This window comes from Colius striatus, chromosome 17 (assembly GCF_028858725.1).
Source record: "Colius striatus isolate bColStr4 chromosome 17, bColStr4.1.hap1, whole genome shotgun sequence".
Classification (NCBI taxonomy): domain Eukaryota; kingdom Metazoa; phylum Chordata; class Aves; order Coliiformes; family Coliidae; genus Colius; species Colius striatus.
In genome coordinates, this window is record NC_084775.1 from 15,841,582 (window position 1) to 15,861,991 (window position 20,410).

Below are 20,410 nucleotides of genomic sequence, written 5' to 3' on the forward strand. Positions count from 1 at the left end.
GCGATTACTCTGGGCAGTCGTAATCCGCTCCGTGCAGTTTGTTCCTATTTATTCATGTGGATAAGTTGAAATGATTTTAAAGGGATGACTGACTATTGTTTAGAAGCTGGAATGCAGTGTGCAGTTGTGTAGCCTGTGATCATTATACAGATTTGTTCAGATTCTGTTGCTGCAAGAACATTTTTCTTCCTTTGACATCTTACCCATCAGACCAGAAGCAGGAGCTGTCAAGGGAGGGGAGGAGCACTGGAGAGATGTGTTCCTCTCACAGTCACGGTGTTTTCCTGGACACCTCGCTCATTCATACGTTAAATGTTTCATTCTCTTCTCCCATTGTCTAGACTGAGATATGTTTGTGGAATTTCTCTGCAGTGCACTCTTTGGAGCAGAGGAAAGCTTTCTTGATGTCACTGTTATTAAAAAGGCTTATTATGTTACTAATGGTCTGGTGGCCAGTGGGAACGGGACATTGCCCATGAGTGCTCCGAGTGCTGATGGGCTCAGGTCAACCGGGAGGCCAGGAGAGGGAAGTTCGTGGTCTGTGGTGATGCACACCATGTTCATTTGTAAGCACAGGGGGGCAAGGGGAAAGTCTGATTGGAGCAGAAGGAAGGAGCCCATGGTCAGGCAGAGCTGCAGGGCTCTCCAAACCCTTCCTGGGCTGGAGGCTGCAGCCCAGCTCTGGCCATGGCCCTGGTTCTGCCAGCCTGACTGCTGTGTGCCACAGCCACGTGCTGCCAGGGAAGCTGTAGGGCTTTTGCTGCCCTTGCCCACCAGTACGTGTCAATGTCAGTGCAACTGGAGGTTTTTTGTCATTGAGGTGCTAGGATATTCTGGATTTAAGAGGAGAATTAAGGTTTATGGTCACCATTTTAAACAGTGTTAAGCTAGGATGTGTATTTTTAAAACGCTATCTATAGAACAGGCGGCCAAACCTGGCAGTTCTCTCAATTACGTGATAAAATGTGTTTTACTGCCTTGCTTCTCCCAAGCACAGGACGTGATCTCCACTGACTGCTTCCTCTGTGCTCGAAATTAGTATTTTGCTTAGGCTGTGGAAGTACCCAGAGAGTAGACCTCGTTTTTAATGAACAAATAAGAAGACTAGCAAGGTTGTCACTGAATAATTTATTGTGCTAAGCCTGATTTACAACGTCGAGCCCTCCCAGCTGTTGCTTGACTTGACGTGGTGGTTAGCCTCGAGCTCTGGCTTTGGAGCACAGTGTTCATAGACCCGTGTTCCATGTGGGGCTTTGAGATACACATAGAAGCTGTTAATAGAGTCATTTTCTAGACTGGGGTTCAGGGCCATGCAGCTAATCTCTTGGCTTTTATTAGAGACTTTTTTCTGGTCAAGTCATTCAGACTTCATGCCTCGGGTCCTAACTTGAGGAGGAGCACAAGTGCTTCCCTCACACATAGACAACGAAAGACATGTTTGTCAACATTTGGGAGGTTTTTCGGAGGCTCTGGTGATGGGGTCCTTGTAAGCACAGCAGAGGGGAGAGTCTCAGCCCTTTCCAGGGCTGTCTGGGAGCTCTGCAGCTTTTCTTTGTGCAGGGACTCTGCTGCACAGTGACCCAAAGCTGCACAAATACGTGTTAATGAGGAGACTGTAGAGAGAAAAATGGATGAGAATTAACCACAGAAATCGAGTTTTTCCTCTCCAGAAGATGTTAAAGTTTGTCCATCAGAACTGACCTGTTCCAGGTTCTTTTTCTTGACACAATGTAGTTCAGAGCCCAGTTCTTACAGGGATTAGGTGCTCAGGCCCCTGCAGAAGTGCGAGGGATGTTTGACAGTCTTGTTCAGGGCCTGAATACTTCTTGGAGACTCTTTGAGGTTATTTTTGTTAAGAATAAACAGCACGTAGGAAAATAGCAATTTTAAAATTGGAAACAGAAAAAGTCTCGTGGAATTTTGACTTCAAACAACTACATTATCATAGCATTACCGAGGCACTGTGCTGCTGGGCTGCAGTTTCCAGTTGATGGACTTGTGTTGTTGCCTGTGTGAAATTTTTATAGGCATTATATTAAAATGAATATTGAGGTTACTTGACAAATAAAGGAAATCTTTCTTAATGCGGTTTAAATGAGTGATTGTGACATTATAAATTAGGCAAAGTAGATGTTAAGTGTACTGCAGCCAAGCTAGGGGCCTAATGGAGCTTATGTTGGCTCGTTTTCCAAATGATATATGGCAATTGCAGTGTTAACAGCCTGGTGCAGTTTGGAATGGCTTGTACATTCATTTTACATGGTGCAAGCAAAAACCTGATGCAAGAATAAAGAAGCGAGACAACGATCAGAATGTCCCCTGGGAAGTATTGTGAGCCCAGGGCTCAGCTTGCCCAAGGCAAGGCCAGTCCAAGGCTCTACCTGCTGTTGCCTGTGTGCATCTGCCTCCAGTCTTTGTTTCTGAGCAAGGCACCCAGCGTTCAGTGCTGCAGCCCCATTCTGCCCTTCCCTTCCAGCTGCAGATATCAGAGAGGGATAAAACCCCTGCTAGCCAAGCCCTGGGGGAGCTTGGGAGATCTCCTGTAAGCTGTTGTGCTCTCGCCTCTGCTGTGCCATACAGCAAAGGGGATGATGTGCAGCCACCAATGGCTTCTTTTTCAATTTATGCGCAGTTGTGGCATTTTCAAACCATATTAGAAGAGCTTAGATTCTTTAAGGGGAATTGTGGCAACATCATGCTCACCACCCCCATTCCCTCAGCCCCTCCCCAGCACCCTTGAGCTCCAGCTCCTTCCCCGGCTCTGTGCCCGGCTCTGGCCACGCTGCAGCCCCTCAGTGTCCCTGTGTCAGCCCTGGAGCTGCAGCCTCCCCAGGGCCCAGCACATCCCTGCTCCAGCTGCCACCCCAGTGCTGATCCCAGCCAGGATGCTCTTGGCCGCCTGGGCACACTGCTGGCTCATATTCAGGAGTCTGTCAACCAGCACTCCCAGGTCCTTTTTCTCCTGGCAGTTTTCCCTTTCCCCCAAGCCTGTTGCATTGCCTGGGCTTGGCGTGACCCAAGGGCAGGACCCAGCACTTGCCTTTGGGCAACCTCATCCCATTGCTCCAGCCTGGCCAGGGACCTCTGTAGAGGCTTCCTGCCCTCAAGCAGATCAACACTCCTGCTGAACTTGGTGTCATCTGCAAACTTACTGAGAATGCACTCATTCCCTTCATCCAGTCATTGATAAAGATATTGAACAGCCCTATGTTATAGTTGAAGTGTGAGAGTTCTCTCTCTTACAGTGCATAGGTACTAGCATTACTAATATCCTACACAGGATGCCATTAATATTTACAGTGGGAAAAAAGTGGTATTTCTTGTGTATCTCAAACTCTAAGAGCCTTTAACAAAACCTACAGCATCGAGGCTAGAAGGCCAATTTCAGGTGAGTAAGGTGATGTCTGGAAAGGTATTTATAGGTGAAGGTTGAGTTTTCATAAAGTAGTTTGCAAGGTTGAATTCTGTGAGTTCAACAATCTCTGTGTGACAACTACAGGCCTGTTGATGTTGTGGCTGTAGTCCTCTGCACTCTCATTTTGTAGGAGTCTTTCACCTTGATGTTTTGGTTTAGTGATCCTTTTCTCCTAAGTCTGTTTGAGGTCTGGTTTAAATCGGTAGTTTCAGGTAACTTCTTTCTGTTCTCTTGCAGCATCCGCAGCGTTATGCAGAAATACCTTGAGGAAAGGGGTGAATTAACCTTCGACAAGATCTTTCATCAGAAAATTGGTAAGTCACATGTCAATCCAATGCCATTCATGCAAATTCACCTGCTGCTGCTGCTTTGCACCTGCTGCTGCAAAATTGGTGTTGTCGATGGTCTGAAGAGCACTGGTATATGGGCAGTAAAACAAAGGTCTTCAATAAAGTGGAGTGCTGTGAAAGGACCAAGATGAAGCCAGACAATCTGTCAGCTTCATCTGCTGGGAAACTACTGGGAAACTAATTAAATTACTTGGAAACATCGAGGAGAAAATTGTATTAGTTGGTATGAGCTTGTCAACAATAGAATGTGTCACATCAGTTCAACTTTTTCTTGTTCTCTGCAGGGGCAATAAGCTTTGTTGGTAACAGAGCAGTAGTAGAACAGCTACCATATGTGTTGTCTTGACTGTCTGACATCATGTTCTTGCTGGGAACAGGGGGAGATGTGGCCTGGGTGGAACTGCTGCGTGCAGCAGGCGAAACTGTGGGGAAAATTGACTTGAGGAACAGTTAATCAGTGTTTCTGTGTGAACATTGAGGATGTATCCAGGGTTTTTGCACAGGAGTGTCAGAGCTTGGTTTCAGTGCAGCATTTTAGTTAAACAGTGTGAATGCTGGGCTGGAGAACCTCTGTGTCCTGCTTGTGTGCTGAGAAAGGCTGTAACCACACAAGAACACAACAACAAACGATCTCCATAAACCAGGGAATGCAGTGCTTCTCAGTCAAAACAAGCAGTGTCCTCTATACCTGTGCTGGATCAGTTACAGACTCAGGGTGGAGAAATGCTGAGGGCAAATGTCTTTAACAGACTTGGCTGTTGGAGTGAGCTGTAGGTTGTGTCGTCTCAGCTAGATCACACAACTAAATATAAAACCAGGACTGTAGCCAGCGAGGCATGTGAAGTAATCCTCTTTTGGCAGAATATTGTGTCCATCCTGGCTCTGGACTACAAAATGTACATGGACTTGCTGGGAGGAGTCCAGGAAAGAGCAGTGGGAATGAGCAGACCTTACTTAGCAGTGTGCTAAATGCGACCTACAGGGAAGTATTGAAATAGGGTGTTACGTAGGCTCTGAAAGAGAAGTGAGGTTGAACAATCTTCAAAACCAGAAGAGCTGTTGTAGAAATGGTGAGGTTAGCCAATTCTTAAGAGGTTTAATGTGTGAAATTAGAAAAAACCCCATCTGTATATGAATAAAACAATCTTAGTAGTAGATGGATAGTAAAGAAGGGGAATGGATTTCCTGAGAGGCTTCTGAGATGTTCTTGTATGGTATCACAGATTGTTGTTAATGGATCTCATAACTCTGTACAAAGAGGGTCATGGAAACACCAGTCTAAAGGATGTGCTTACAGAAACCTCATGGAGCTTTCCATTGTATTGCAGCAACAGAAATGTCTGCATCTTTGTGCATAAAAACTGTGGCTTTTTGTTCCGGCCAAAAATATTACACTGTGAATGCAAAGATACTGTGTTTGCTTGTGCTGACATCTTTCAGTGTGTGCTTCACATGAGATGTCTCTGCTGGATCATTAATAATTTGCATGGCAGTTGCAAAATAAGTGGAATTTCAAGCAACCAAACACAAGCTGACTTAACTGTTTGTTGGGTTTTGGGGTTTGTTCACCTCAAAAAAAGCCAAACAAACCAGCTTATATGTAATGGATGTTTCTGTTTGTATAATTGAATACTTTTCATTAGTAGTTGATGCCCAAGAACAGTGAAGAATGTTGCAGCTCTTTTGATCAGTTAGAGCAATTATAAGTAGGCAACTGCAACCTTGGGAGGATTGTGTCTTTCTAACCGTCCTGATGGTGGTAGCCATCCAGCCTGGCATTTTAGAGCCCAGAGTTTCATTAACATATTAGTTTCTCCCCGAGTTCATGAGATGCATAATTCACAAATGTGCAGAGAGCTTTTCCTCTGCCACTGGTACAGTCATAGCAGTACTTACCCTCTGTTACCTGGAAATGAGGAGGTCTTCTGTGACCACTGTGCTGGAGTTTCGGTTACTAATGAAGCTGGTTTCTCCTGAAGCAGGATTTAGAATGGGAGAGAAAAAAAGATTAAAGATAACATGAGTGTTTTTAACAGAAGGCTTTGCACTGCACTGAAAAATATTGTATTTCCTTACTGTGCTTGTTCATTTGAATTTTATTGTGTTTTCTAGCTTGTTCTTTGCCATTAAATTAGTTCTGTTTCCAGACATTAGCATAATTGCTTGTGGTAAAGTACCTTCAATTTTAGGCAAGCATTATGCAAAAGACTGTGAAAATAAATATGGTGAGGTAATTAAAAGTCTAATCACCTTTTTTGCTGTCATTGTTACTGCTTTGTGTGGCGGGGATGTGGAGAGCCCGCAGGTGAGGCGGGACCTGCGCGTGCGGGAGGCAGCTCCTGCGCCGAGGGGTTTAAATCAACCCCAGTCAAACGAGTCTCTGATCCTGAGCTGTAGTTCTGCCCGTTTATCCCCTTGCTCTGCCTGTGCTTTGGTTTTCTCAGTGAGAGAGTCATCTAGCATTACAGTGCTTTATCCTTACATACTGACTGTGAAACTTCATCAAGCTGCCTGTTTTTTCCTTTGGTAACTGCTGACCACAATTATTTCCTACAGCTCCAGGTCATTTTTTCCCCTTATCTTTCTTCCCAATGTAAAACCCAAAGCTTTGATCAGTTGTCTGATTTAAGCCTTTTTGATGTCCTGCATGGAGTCGTTCCTGTTGGATGTTTTCCTGTGCTTGATTATGGTGCTGTATTGAACAGCTCCAAGTGTTTAGCCTTAGTGAACCCTCCAATCCTTCTAGGATCGGTGCTTTCTAGGTCTGTAAAAGATTTGCCTAAATTTCCTCCCTGCTACCTCGCCCGGGTGTGCAACTGCAGGGAATCCCACTTTGGGCTTGCAAACCAAAACCTTTGCTCTGCCCTTCAGGAGCAGAATAAGAGCAGGAAAATGCACCAGCGAGCAGCCTGGTAGCAGCCTTTCCTGGGATGAAAATGGCCTGGAGGCTTCAGAAGATTTGCATAAACAAGTGTCTGTCCTCCATCTACATCATGTTCTTCATGAAGGCAAATAGTTGCCGTCATCGCTTGAACATGGCTGTTTGCAGGAGTGATGCTCCAGAATGATCTTGAACTCTCTAAGAATCGCCTCATGAGTCAGAGGACATGAAGATAATAGAGCCACCCAGAAAAGCGCTCTGGCAGTGCTGAGCAGCCCAGCAGCCGGCTGTTCCTGCAGAAACTGCTTCCTCCTCAGCAGAAGCTTCATGGGGAAGTACAGCGTGTCTCGAAGCCGAGTGCGTAACCACCTTTAGCTACTTTTCTTTTCACCACATCCTGTTTGCTACAACACCAGATTACGTGTTTGCTTTAGAAGAAGAGACCTTTCTCTGGTATCCCAGTATCTGTAATTCCCACGCAGAGTCCACTCTGTGTCGCGGCCGCGTCAGCGCTGCCCGTGGAGCGCGTCTCGTGCCGCCTGCCACTGCAGGGTGGGCACCCCGGTCCAGGGCAGCTCTCAAATGAGCTGCAGAGTGCATAGCAGCTGGGCAGATCAGGGTCTGCTGCAGCGACTGTAACTGCCAAGTGGTCAAGGAGTGAGTTAGGTCATAATATTACTTTAGAACAGGATTATCGTGGCTGTTAAATGCTTTGGAGAGAACTTGTTGCTGATTATAGTTCAGTGACTCCTATGTCTGACACTGGACTTTCTAGTGAATTGCATCTACCCGCTGGGCAGTGCACAAAGTTAGCTTGGAAGTCCTGGGTTGTGACTGTAAAGCATCCTACAGCTTCAGGTGCTGCCTTAGGCTCGGCCCTGGGTTCTCTGGTGACTCCTTGGAAGCTGGTGGGACGTGGTAGTTTGTCTACAGCCTCCTCAGTTTCTCGTCTGTTACACAGGTCCATTGGGTTTGTGTCTAGGGGAAAGATGAGAACAGAACATGTTTTAGCTGTTTCATCAGCTGGCCAAACTGCAGTATAAGCTTTTCACCTTGCCTAGTAAGTAACTTGTTATTTTCTTAGTCTGAAAATGGATATAATTTCTGTTTCATCTTAAAATGTATCACTTGTAGAAAGAACCAATCCAAAAAACTCCCTGTAGTTGATGTAACAAGTTACAAACGTGGCTTTTCTCCTATTTACCATCCACTTTTGTATAGTGAGGAATGATCTTTCTGGGATGATTCATTTAACTGTCTTTTCTATCCTCTTAAATCAGCAGGCTCCAAGTTGGAGATCTTCCCAGTCAGGGTGAGCTTTTTGCCATCTGTATCAGTGCTTCTTCCTACACAAGCATGTCTTGTCAGGGGCTCTCTCGCTTCTTATCTGCTCCCTTTACACTGCTACAGCTAAGTATAGCTAGTGTAGATTCTGGTTGCTTTTTAGCTGAGTTTACAGAGCAGATGAGCGTTTGGTCTATTTTGTAGTTCCTTCTGCACAGACAACCTGCATCTGCGGGGAGGGACTTTTCTGCCTGCCCTCTGCAGAGGGAAGCATTCTCCTGACCGTTCTGGCTGTTGTTTCCTCTGGCTGTGTCAGTGACAACTTTGTTGAAAAGAAATAAAAGCCCCAGCAAACTAGGGTGAGAACAGCTAAAGAGGTTGGATGTTTTCTTCCAGGGCAATGAATCATGCTTTCTGTTGCTTGTTTCTCTAGTTATGGACCCATCATATTTCATGATTTCAGAATTTTTATGCTAATCATTGGATCTGGAGTTAAAATCTGTTGAGAAAAGCATTCTTGCTCTTCCTCTTTCTGTTGTCACTGTGGTAGCACAGTGCACTGCACTCCCTGAGATACCTAAAAATAACAGACTGGGAAAAATGCTTCCCTAGAGCATTATTTAAGCTATTGTTTAATTTGAGCAAAAGATCTATGTGCTGTTGGCATTCAGAACTAATTAAATAGTCCTCTGTGGAAATAACAATGAAAGCAATAAAACTTCTTTGAGAGTAAAGAAAAGCACCTGGGTTTTTGGCTGTTAAATGAGCCAGAGATGCCTGGAGGCGCTGAGGAGCTGATGGGCATGAGTCCCCCAGGGATGGATCCAAGTCCTCCACGCTTCCCTGGGGAGGATGGTTGCAGGTAGAATGGGCTGCACACAAACCTGTGCTAAGCATCTAAAAGTTAAGCATCTAAAAGAGTTTTTAGAGCCCAGGTCACCTAGGGGCATCCACCATTAGGTACTGGTCTAAGACTTAAGTGATTGAAAGCATCACAGCCTTGGACTTCCATCTCACCAGTGTTTGTGAGAACACTGTGTAGCACTGTGATAATTCCACTCTGTTCTGGTATATTAGTGAAATAACATGCAGCCATGTGATAGGGAAAATAGTTTCTTGCTTGGTGGATTTTCTGCAAAAGCAGGAAGGCAGGTTGGTTCTTCAAGTGGTTTTATTCAGAGGTTCCTTTTCTGACCTGGGGAAGACAGCCACCAGGCAGAAGCAGACACCAGCAAAATCAGGAAGTAGCTGCACGAACAAAAGATTACGTTTAAAATTCAATTCAAGAGAGATATTCTTCTCTGTTGTGTTACTTCTTATTTTCAGTTCAGATTTAGAGTGAAGCTGGCATTATGGGCAGTCTGCAGGGGGCCTTCGTGACTCTGCTGAGCCCGTGCTTTCCTTGCACGGCTTATAGTCACCACTTGAAAACAACACAAAACCCAAACCACAAGTAGATGTTGGAAACTGGGTGATTTTTAAACCGAAACAGAAAGTGTCCATGTGAGACATTTCACAGTGGAGCTGCTCCTTTGCAGCGATTCACCACTTGTGTCTAACTGGGGTGTGGACAGTTAAAGGCAGAAAACACACCTTGGGAGCCTCCCTGCAAACCTCAGGCTGCAGTTTATTTCATCAAGTTGATGTTGGGTTTTATTGTGTCATAATTTAAGTGTTCCTGAAGGCTGAATTTCTTTCAAGATGCTGTTATTTTGTGGTGAAATTAACGTGGCACTTGCATGAGTTACACTGCAGGTCACTTAGAGGGATGTTGAAGCTTTCTGCTGTAGCTTTATGTGTGTTTTACCTGCAGGCAGTTCTGAGGAGGCGTCTGTCTTTTGTGTCAGGGAAAAATAGGATCCCAAGTCCCTATAAAAAATGAATGTGTTCATTTTGGTTTTCCTTCTGATGGTAAATAATTGAGTGTTTCTTTGTGGGGATGCAGCCTGATGTGCTCCCATGCTTGCCTCAGTGGAAGGGTTGAACATGCTCAGTTGTGTGATTTCCCAGTGGAGCTGCAGATTAAGTCTGAGCTTTGAAATGGGAAAAATATGTATGGTATCGTCTGGAACTTCAAATAATGGATAATGCACTGACATATATTAGCCTTTATATACAGTGTAGTTCTTGGAAGAGTTAAATTACGGGGAAAAGCAGTCTTTATCTCAGCAGAGCAGTGTAATTATCCGCTTTCTGAGTTAGGTTATTAAGAATTCCAGGCAGACTGGAACTCCAGAAAGTTGTGTTGTAGCAGAGAAAATGAACAAGATAAGTAATGGATATAGCTTATATAGAGATAGCAAATGGTAATCATTGGAATGAGATTTCACTTGGATGTTTCCACATCTAAGTCTGCAGCAAACATCCAGAGCAGTCATAAACCCCCAGCGGGTCGTACCCGGCCTGCAGCGACTTTGCCGTGTGCGTTTCATAGTTGGTTTGTTTTTCCCAGGAAGCACGTACATAAACTCATTCCTTTCTGCATCAGATGGGCTCTCAGTGATGTGTTCCACTGCCCTGCAGCCGCGAGGCTCCGGCCTCTCCTTCCAGCTCCCTATTTGGCTTTGCTGGGTGCGGGGGAGATGGCACCTGGCTGTGTGCAGGTGTGGTGAGGGGAGATGAGGAGAGGGCAGGCAGCCTCAGCCTCTCTGTGTGGGCGCTGGCTGGTGCCAGGATGGCCTTTGTGCAGGTCCTGTGTTTGAGACAGAGGGCAGCTGGGCTCTGGAGTTGGGCCCTGCTGCTAGGTGAGCTGTTCCTTACACCTTTGCCAGGTCCACTACCAACCACCAAGGAGGGGTTGTAAAGGCCACTTTGGAAAGCTTTGAGCTAAAATAATACAAGCTCGTCCCTAATGTAGTGCCAAGTGGCTTCCAGACTGAAGAGAGAGGTGTGTATCTGCTTGTACTCACTGGAGCTTTCTTAGCCCGTTTCTGATGTTTGTACTTGTGGATAAACAGCTGATGGTGTTACAGTCTTGATTTCCCCCTCCTCCCTACCAGCAATTTCTCAGTCAATCTGAAACAGTTGCACTCCCTTGGAGATTTTACCAATGTGTCTTGAAACAATTCACAGACCAATTAAGCCTCTGAACACCACTGTGAAATAGGTAAATAGCGGTTTTCCAGGTCTGTAACATGGCATAATAACAGCTTTAATGAGATTTACCTGCATAGCTCTGTACTGCTAATAAAGCAGCTTCTCTGGTCCTGCTGGTGCTGCTCATTCATCCCAGTGGGATAACTCATTAGTAACAGGAGAAAAGCTCGAAATCCAGGAGAAAAGTAAATAGAATCCAAATTACTGAGGCTGTTAAGTCTTCCAACTTTCAGCAGTGCTTTTAAGAGAGAGAGCAGTTGGAAAGTTGCAGAGCAGAGAAGCTGGAGAGCTCTGGTTATCAGTTGTCTCGTGGATTCATTTGTAGAGCAGCGAACAGACAGCGATACCATCTACAAGCCTTCCAGATGCCTGCATTGTTTCATACCACTGTCTCTTCTATGGAAGAACGATGCATAATACCACTTGCAGCATGCCCCCATCAGGGAATTGGTCCAGATTTGCAAGGTTCTTTCTGCAGAATGTCACTTGGTGCACTGTCAGGAGGTGAGTGATGTACACCACCAAACCTCCAAATCCTCAAACTCTGGAGGGGAGCAGAGCAGTAACCTTATAGGGTAGCTGATTCTCGCTTTCCTGGCTTCTTTCCACTGACAGCATTATGTCCAGCCAGTGCCCCTAGTATTCTGCTCTCCAGGTTGTGCATGTCTGCTGTGCTCTGATAGGTAGGTTCAGAAATAGGCAGAATAGGTTCCTTACTGTTTCTAGATACTTCTGTCAGTAATTTCATTGATTAAAAGGGGAGAGTCTGAAGAGAAGTAGAACCATCAGTTTCTGAACCTCCAGCTCGCAGCAGCTTTCTTAGAGTACGCAGAATGAGCCAGAGGAAGGCTTTAATGTAGGAGAGTCATCTGTGCTCAGTCACTGCTGTTTTAGTGGTTTTGCTTCTCTTTACCTAAGTGCTGTGTGTATTTACTAACCAAATGCTACTGGTTTTGTGTTCTGATTTTAACCACAGTACAAGTCCTCTTGATGCTGTGGCAAAACAATTTGGTTCTTTACAGTGGTGAAGGTACTGAACAGCGCTTGCTGAGGTGAATACTGAATCAGAGACTCGAGAATACTCTTCTGTTGTGAAATCATCTATATTTTCATTAAATGGTCCTGTCACCTCACTCTCATCCAAGAAGAAACACACACGAATCTCAGCCCTTTCTAAGAAGCAGAAATGCACCTTTGTGTGTTAAATAGCAGGGAACAGTTCATAGCTTAGAGCATGTCAGAGTGTGCTTGTCAATAATCAAGGGATCCTGGCTTGTCTTATGTAAGGAATTTTTGGTAGTTGTATAATGGAAAAATACTGATCAAGATAAATAACAACTGTCACATCCTTCCTAGGGACTGAATATTCTTGTGATGCGGAGAAGGAGCCAATCCAGCAAATAAGAAGCAACCATCATGACGTTTTTAAGCTGCTAATAGTTGCTAGCTCGCTAATAGCTTGCTGGTGGCTGCTAATACCACTTGCAAAAGTGGTGGGAGTTTCTTCTATTTACAAGTGGAAAAGAGAACAGAACTCCAAGTGCTGTGTATTTCTTGATGAGCTTTAGTGGAGGGATCTCATCGCGTTCTTTGCAATAACCGGGTGACTGGAATGAATTGCTTAGCTCCATTCTGTGCTTAGCTGTCCTTTTAAAATTAGAATATTTTTGCATATCTTTGTTCAGTGATATTGGTCCTTGGTGTTTCAGAGTTACTTTTTATTATATACAACCCTTTTTTTTGCTTTGCCTTTGATTTTCCACTCTAGTCGACTGGAATTCTGCGTGTTAGGGGAGACCACAGCATGAAAGACAGGTACCAAATGGGATTCAGGTACCAGTTTTCTCTGTTCCTTACATGGCTTTAAAAACATGATTTGTTGCATGTTCAATATTCAGAAGTACATTTCATTAGGCTATTAGGATGATATGTGGTGGGGCTTTTTTGAGGCAGAGATCCAGTGGCAATTGCAGTGAGTGAAGCACAGACATCCCTTCTAAAAGTGATTTACAGCAGCGTGTTAAAAATAGAGCACATTCTTCTTTTCCTTCAAAATCCTTTTATCATTTGAATTAGTGTGCCACCACTTGACATCTTGACAGCTGCTGGTCCTACCCTTTGAAAGATCTGAGCTCCTGGCTGCTGTCAGAGGCCAAAGAAAGGTGTTTACCGTGTGCCTCCGTGTTAGAAATGCAGACTGTAATACACCTGGAGTATTTTACTCCATACTGCTCTTCTGGGCTTGAAGTAGAGTAATAATCGAATGCTCCCAGTAAGTCAATCTATTGGCTGCTTAAGATGATCTGCCTTGTAAGCCTGTATTGAGGTTTGACACAGGGAATCTGGGAATGCTCCTCCTTCATATCTGAAATGTATGTGCTGGAGGAGCAGCACAGCTCTTCTGCTCCAGTCGTTGCCCTCACGCAGGATTTAAGGCATGCCCAGGTCTAGGGTTTGGGAAGACGGATGACCAGGTTTTAACAAGCTTTGGTAATTTCCCTGGGTCAAAAGCCATTGGAATATATGGCTGGAAATATGGATTTTCTTTGAAGACACTTGAAACCTTTGAGCCAAAGTTTATTATCATGTAATGATTTACAGACGTCATTAAGCTACCTGGCAACTTACAGAACGGTTCTGAGCTGTTTGCCTCTGTTGTGGGGACGTTGCTCTGTGCTCCTTGCCATGGTATGCGAGGCCTGTCTTGTAAAATAGAATTTGTTCTTTTACCCTGCTTTTTCTGCACAGGGATGTGTTTTAATTGGGCGTGATGCATTGTTTTAATGAAAAGGGAATGCACCTTAGATTCTATTAGGAAAAGTAAGTTACTGACAAATAGCTCATCAAAGGAAAGCCATGTAGTGAAATCTGTGGTGCCTTCTGGGCTGTGAGGATTTCTGTGGCTTTGGACCTAGACAAAGCTGTGATTCCTGTGCAGGTGAGTTGGACCTGGGAACAGCAAGTCTCTTTGTTCCTGAGCAGGGAAACTGGTGGTTCTTTCAATTTTGGAGCTTTCAGGTGGTCTTAATTGTCCTGTGCTATGGCAACTGGGAGTGTGCACCTTACGGAACAAGGTTTTGAACTTGATGGGATAGCCTGTAACGATGGCAGGTGGCTCAAACTGCAGTTTTTGTAAGGTTGAAGAGGGTAAAACAAGGAGACAGCACAGTGGGAGGAATGGTAGTTATCCAGCAGAAGAGCCAAGCGAGATCCTCTGTTCATGATGCTGCCTCCCTGTTGTACAGGGGAGCTTTCTGCAGGGGGAGCTTCGCTGGGGCTGAGGGGGCTGTGATGACACCGTGTGCAGGTGTCCCTCGTGTTCTGCTCCTCTGCTGCCTTTATGCTGTTGTCCAGATTCAGCCAAATAAGAAAGAATGGGAGAGGTCTCGGTGGGATTTAGGACAGACACCTTGGAGTTGCCTAAATGAGGAAGAATCCTGTGCTGCAGGGTTTGCAGAGCCCCAGTGCCCCTTCCCGAGCAGCCTGATGCGGGGAAGCTTGTGCTGAAGCTTTGTCTGGCGGGGCATGGGCCTGGGCTGATTCTGGTGCAGGTGTCACTGCTCATTTGTGTGCCATTGTTCCGTATTTACACACAGCACGGTCAGCATTTGGGAGCAGCTTGACATCTTTGTCTTCTGATCTGCTGTTTTGCCCACTGGAAAGAGTGCACATCAGCACTCTGGGCCACGGTGAGGTCTGCTGGAAGCGGATGCAGCTTCCTCTCAGCCAGTGGCATTGTGAATACTTGTATCTGGGCTATTTTTAGCTCTGCTATCTTACCCCGTCACTTGTGTTTGCTTTAATAAGAGTTTTATTTACTCCTGTTAAAAGGGTATTTGAATCAGATACTAATAAAATTCCAGTTAGAATGAGGTAAGTGCTTTTCTCCAAGGTTTGTTTTATTGTGGTGCTCCTCGCTGTTTTTTTATTACCCCGTGCTCTCGGTTAATTGCTGTTCCCGTGACAGCCCAGGCTGGGCACTGGGAGCGCAGAGTGACCTTTAGACAGCAGGGGAAGGCTGAGGGCTGGTGCTTGCCCCTCGGGCTGCCTGGCAGCATGGCTGGAGCAGCCGGCTGGGCAGAGCCAGGGCAGTGCAGTGCGCTCCCAGCCCGCTGCTGGGGCGATGCCTCCTGCTCTGCTAACACAGACAGCAGGGCAGGAGCATGACAGGTACAAGCTCCCTGGCCTGAGTCCACTGGTGCTGAGCTGCTCTCCCCAGCTCCCCATCCTTACCTGGTCCTGGGAATCCAGTTAAGACTGAGCTGCAAACCTCAGAGGTCTTCTTTATCCCTCCTTGAAATACGTTTTGCCTTTGTCATTAGAGTTAGTGCAATTAATGTCACTTGGCAAATTTAACTGTACAGGATTGCCCAGAAAAAGGTAACAGGAAAAAAAAATTCTTGTCCACAACCTGGGAGAGAAGAGGCTTGGAGCTGGGTGCTGCCTCTCAGTCCCGTGTGTGTGTTCTGGGTATCAGCCATCGCTTTGGTGATGCCAGAAAAAGCTTTTAAAAAATGTTTTTCGTTTCCCTTCACAACTAGTGATCTGGTTGTTGCAAAAATTATATAGTATAGAAGGAGGAATCTTTAAAGCAAAAGCTGTCAGCATCTTTATTTCATAAATAATTGCTGGTTCCTTGTAGCTGATACTTAACGCTATCATTTCTTTAATTCCTGCTTTCTGCTCTCGGGCGTGTTTCCCTGCGTGTAGTTAACTGTGCTGATTGTGCTGTTCCTCACTTCTCCTTGAACTTCTCAGAACTACTGTCACTTATTCAATGCTGCATCTGTCAATTAGTTTTGCTATTATCTGAGAGCTACAGATCCTGGCTAGTAATTTTTCACTCAATCTAAGAACATCAGTAAAAGAGGAGATTTCCTTTGTGCTGCAGTGAAAGTGCAGAATCTGTTGATGCAATGGGGGGTCAAAAGAGAAACATAGTGGGATGAAACAAATGCTTCCAGCCTGGAGAACATGAAGTTCTAATGGGATTTGTTTGGATTCAAGACAGTGGAAATATTTCAAGCACGCTGTTACCTGGGGATGTGGATTGCACCGTCAGACAAGCTGCAGGCGCAGGACAGGGAGGAGCAGTGTGTCTGTGTCTGCAGTTGTGCTGTAGAAGAGCTAATGGTCTAAGGCCAGTCATTCATAAAAGGTCAAAATCGGGGAACAGGGCCTCTTAAATGAAGCATTTATGCATGAAATGCCTTGAATTTTTCTTAATCCTTTCTGATCCTGTTCTGAGACCCTTCTGAGCAATACTCTTGGGTGGGTAGTGGAGAATCTGATTCTGTTTTCCTTCCTTGTAAATCTATGGTGAATTAACTACAAGTCACTAGAAACCGCTCTCTTTGCTTGGCAGACTGCTTTTGTTTCTTGGCTTCCCCAAAGAGTTTTCCTTAACATCTCTGTCCTTCGGACTCTGCAAGAGTTTCTTACAGTCCCCAGATCCTTGTTTATTCCTTGTCCCTAACCATCAGCCTCTGATCAATCATTTCTGGAAAGAAAGCTCTCCTGGACACCTCTTGTCTTCCCGGCACCGTGGCTGCCCTTTGCTCTCTCCAGCTGCTTCCCAGCGCGGCCACGGGCAGCAGAGCAGCACTGTGCAGGCAGGGCAAGGACAGATGCGTTGTCCTGCCTGACATCACTGTCATTTTGACAGAGGAGACACCTGAGTTGACACTGTTTTCCTGAGATGTGAGTGAATTAATTAAAAGGAGCTGTGTCACTCAGCTTATCCCTCCCTGGATTCAGCCTGATGAAGAAAAAGGTTGTGCTGGACACCCACCAATTTCTCTCTGATGTCTGTGTTGCTGACAATTTTAAGAGCAGCACTAGCTGAGCATCAGGGCATGCTTAGAAACTCTGGAAGAATCCAGTTCTCACCAGTCACCTGCAAAGTGCTGTAGTGGGGAGGCAACTTGTTTCCCCAGCACGGGAAGGGGGCTGCTGCAGCCCCTGCCCCCCTTCACCCCTTCGCCGGCGGCCGCTGGCGCAGCTCCCACGGGCGCCAGTGATTCCTTTGTTCGCTGCCACTGCAGAGGCAGTGATGAATTCTGCAGCTGGCTCTCTGCTCGCAGCTCTCGAGTATTTTTCCAGCGCTGAAGCCACCAGACGGTGTTTCGGCGTCGGCTCAGGCACCGTCACATCGCGCTCAGAGACGGATACCTGGCGGTGTCTGACATCCCTCGGGTCCGGCTGTAAGGTCTGGATCTGTGCTGGCAGTCCCGTGGGACTTGTAGAATGAAGTGGCCTGGGATGTGTTTGCAGAGCAGTGCGTGTCTCCAGCTTTCTCAGCTGTTGCTTGGAAAGCTTACGGTACATAAGCCTGATGATCTGCTTAGAGATCAGGCTGGAAACTGTTCTGTCAAGGGAAGCTGGGCCTGGGGAAATGCCGGCGTTCTGATGGCTGTACAGCCTGCATGCATGCCTGCAGTGTATGTTAGCATGCAGATGTAAATGCTCCCTGTCTCTAGGTTCCTCAAAGCAAATCTGAAGTTACTGTTTCTGTGTCAACCTCATGGGTATCAAACATTTCTTAAAACATTTCTTTGGTTTTATTTCCTGAGAAGACAACCATGAATAGCTGGTGAAAGCTGATGCTCTAATTTACGTATTAAACATTCCCAAGCATTAGAGTAACGTTCCTCTTGGATGCAGCTGACCTTTCCAAGCGTTTGGGCTTTTTTTACTCTCTCTCACAACTTGTAAAAATGACAAGGAAAAAAAAATAAATGACAAATAAAAAATAGATCTTCACCGTTTTTTCTGTCACCCCTTCCTGCAACAAACCCCTCTGTGACCCCAGTGAGGGCTGGGACCAGCCCCTGTGCACGGCACCCACCGTGGGGCTGAGGAGATGCCACATCTCCCCTGACCTCTCCCCGTTGCCCTGCAGAGTTTCGGGTGCTGTGGGGCTGGAAGAGCCACTGGACAGTTTTGGTTACAGCAGGACTGCAAATACCTCGGTTGTCCTGCTAGTGAATAATTACAGTGTTGGTAACTTCCTGGAGATGTTTCGTGCTGTTGGGTGTTTTACTGCAGTATTTTTTAACCATTTAGGTTTTTAATCCTACGTTTTCAAAGAGTGGTAAAATCCCACCATGGTGAGGTTGGAAGGGAGCTCCAGAGCTGCTCCAGCCCCTGCCCCTGCTCAAGCAGGTTCCCCTTGGTCAAGGGGCACAGGAACATGTCCAGGTGGGTTTTGAAACCTCCCGAGAAGGAGCCTCCACACCCTCCCTGGGCAGCCTGGGCCAGGGCTCCCTCACCTCAGCACCAAAGCACTTTCTCCTCCTGTGCCAGTGGCACTTGCTGTGTTCCAGCTTGTGCCTGTTTCCCCTCATCCTGTTACTAGAGACAATGGAAAAAAGTGTCCCCCCCATCCTCCTGACACCCACCCTTTAGGTACTTGTTAACGAGATCCCACCTCAGCCTTCTCTTTTCTAGGCAAAACAGCCCCAGGGTTTAAAATGCTGCTGTAGTAACTGCTCATCCTCACTGGAACCTGACCAACAGCGTTTTCTCAGTATTGATTCATAGGGCTGTAACTTACTCTGACTGTATTAACTATGTATAGAAGTTTGGAGGTTGCTGTTTTGGATGCCTGTGGGTTGGTGCACAGCAGCGCAGTTCAGAGCAGAGGCTTGGGGAGACGCAGGCTGCGCAGCGGGAGCTGCTGTTGTCCCCGTTCCCAGCTCCTGGGAACCTTTTCTTTCTCTGCCATAATCACATTTAAAAGTTTGGAAAATACTAAACAAGGCTGAAATGTTTGGCATGGCATTGTTGAGGACTTGTGTTGGTATATTTTCACACTCCTCCCACAGTTGTCTTTGTGAGGGTGGTTTTTTTGTCTGTGGGTTTTTTTGGTCAACAGCCAGTAGCTGGGCCCACGCCAGGGATTTTTCTTTCACTGCATTCATTGCTGTCTGTGCCACTCTTTAGTCTCTTAATTACACAACTGTAATCTTCTTTGGTTCATTGTCCAAATAAAAGTTCAGTCAATTCAGCATTATTTTGCTGCTGCTGTTTGGGTTACGTGTAAAACAGGAGTTAATGAATTACCTTCAGTTCTGTCAGTGGCAGGTTTTGTCCTTCCAACCAGGTTTGTGCCACGTTTGCTGCTCAGAAGAATGTGGGAAGGTGTGCTCCCCAAAGGGCAGCTCCTCAGTCTCTGGGGTTAGGTGGGTTTGGCAGCAGTGGGGATGCTTTGTGACTTGCCTGCTGGGAGAAGGCACTTGTGTCCCCTGCATGGCAGGTGACTCTTGGCTGGGTGGCTGAGCGGGAGCTTTGCCCTTCCCTTGAGGGATGGGGATCCCTGGGGCTGCTCCAGTGCCTCCCTCCTGTCTCCTCTGCAGAGAGGGAAAACAGCTTAATAAGACTATTTCCAGTAAAACAGGAACTAAGATGAGTCCTTGAAAAAGAAGAGAAAGGGGGGAAAAAGCACTCTAATTGCAAATTGCTTTTAAGGAAAAGTTGGGGTTGGTTGGTTGCCTTTAAAAAGAGCACATGTGTTTATTAAAATATTTCAAGGATGATTCTTTTTGTTGAGGAGAATTGGAAAGTTTGGACAATCTCATCAGAGAATCTCTTAATTAGATTTGTGTCCTTATTTAGAGAACAGACCCCAGCTTGTATAATCTCCCAGATATCACCCTAATCGGCTGAACGAGTCAAGTGACGTTCAGGAGTTGTCTGCTCATAATCCCTTTTCTGGTATTCTGTTGTGACCAAATAAATCCAGAGGACCCCAGGAAAGCAAGCTTTTCCAATGGGAAATGTGATTTGGGATCCAGCTATAGCTAGAGGGGCTACCAAGGCGCTGATAAATGTTTTCATTAGACATAAATGAAAGCTGTTGTTGCCTGATAAGCGTCACTGTCTGCTGGGACTGGTGGCTTTGCTTCTGAGTCGTTGGGCTTTTTTCTTGTTTAGGTCTTTGATAAAATGATAGTGAGCTGAAGGGATGTGATGTTCATAACTGGCAGTTAAAGGCTCTACTGTGCACAGTACAGTGAAATGAGTGTGTGGCACGAGGTGGGTTTTGCATTTCTTTAAAGACACAATGCCCTGGCAAACAGGACACGCCATGGGTGGTTGTATTATTTCTTAGTTGAGCATAGGGATGTGCTGCTTTCATGGTAACAGCGTTTTGCTCTAAGTTCCAATTCCAGTTGCATGGTAATAATGATTTTTAAAGGGGTCTCTCGTGTCTGTACCCATGTTTTTGGTAAGTTGAAAAGGAGTGTTGTGTGTGTCGATGTGCTGCCCTGCTGGGAGAGGAGTTGAGCGAGGGGCTGGGATGGAGCAGGTCCTGCCCTTTGCTTGGTTATTTGAGTTTATGCTCTTGTGGTCTTACCCTGAAGAAAAAGTTGAGTGTGATTT

General features: G+C 45.9%; 1 protein-coding gene across 1 annotated transcript in view; it reads left to right on the plus strand.

The window, feature by feature from the left end:
* GRK3 (G protein-coupled receptor kinase 3) overlaps positions 1–20,410 on the plus strand; it is a 68,105-nt gene that overhangs the window by 12,264 nt on the left and 35,431 nt on the right. The window contains exon 2 of the mRNA XM_062009848.1: positions 3,653–3,729. Within this exon, the coding sequence (XP_061865832.1) occupies positions 3,653–3,729 (77 nt within the window). The remainder of the gene's footprint in view (positions 1–3,652; positions 3,730–20,410) is intronic.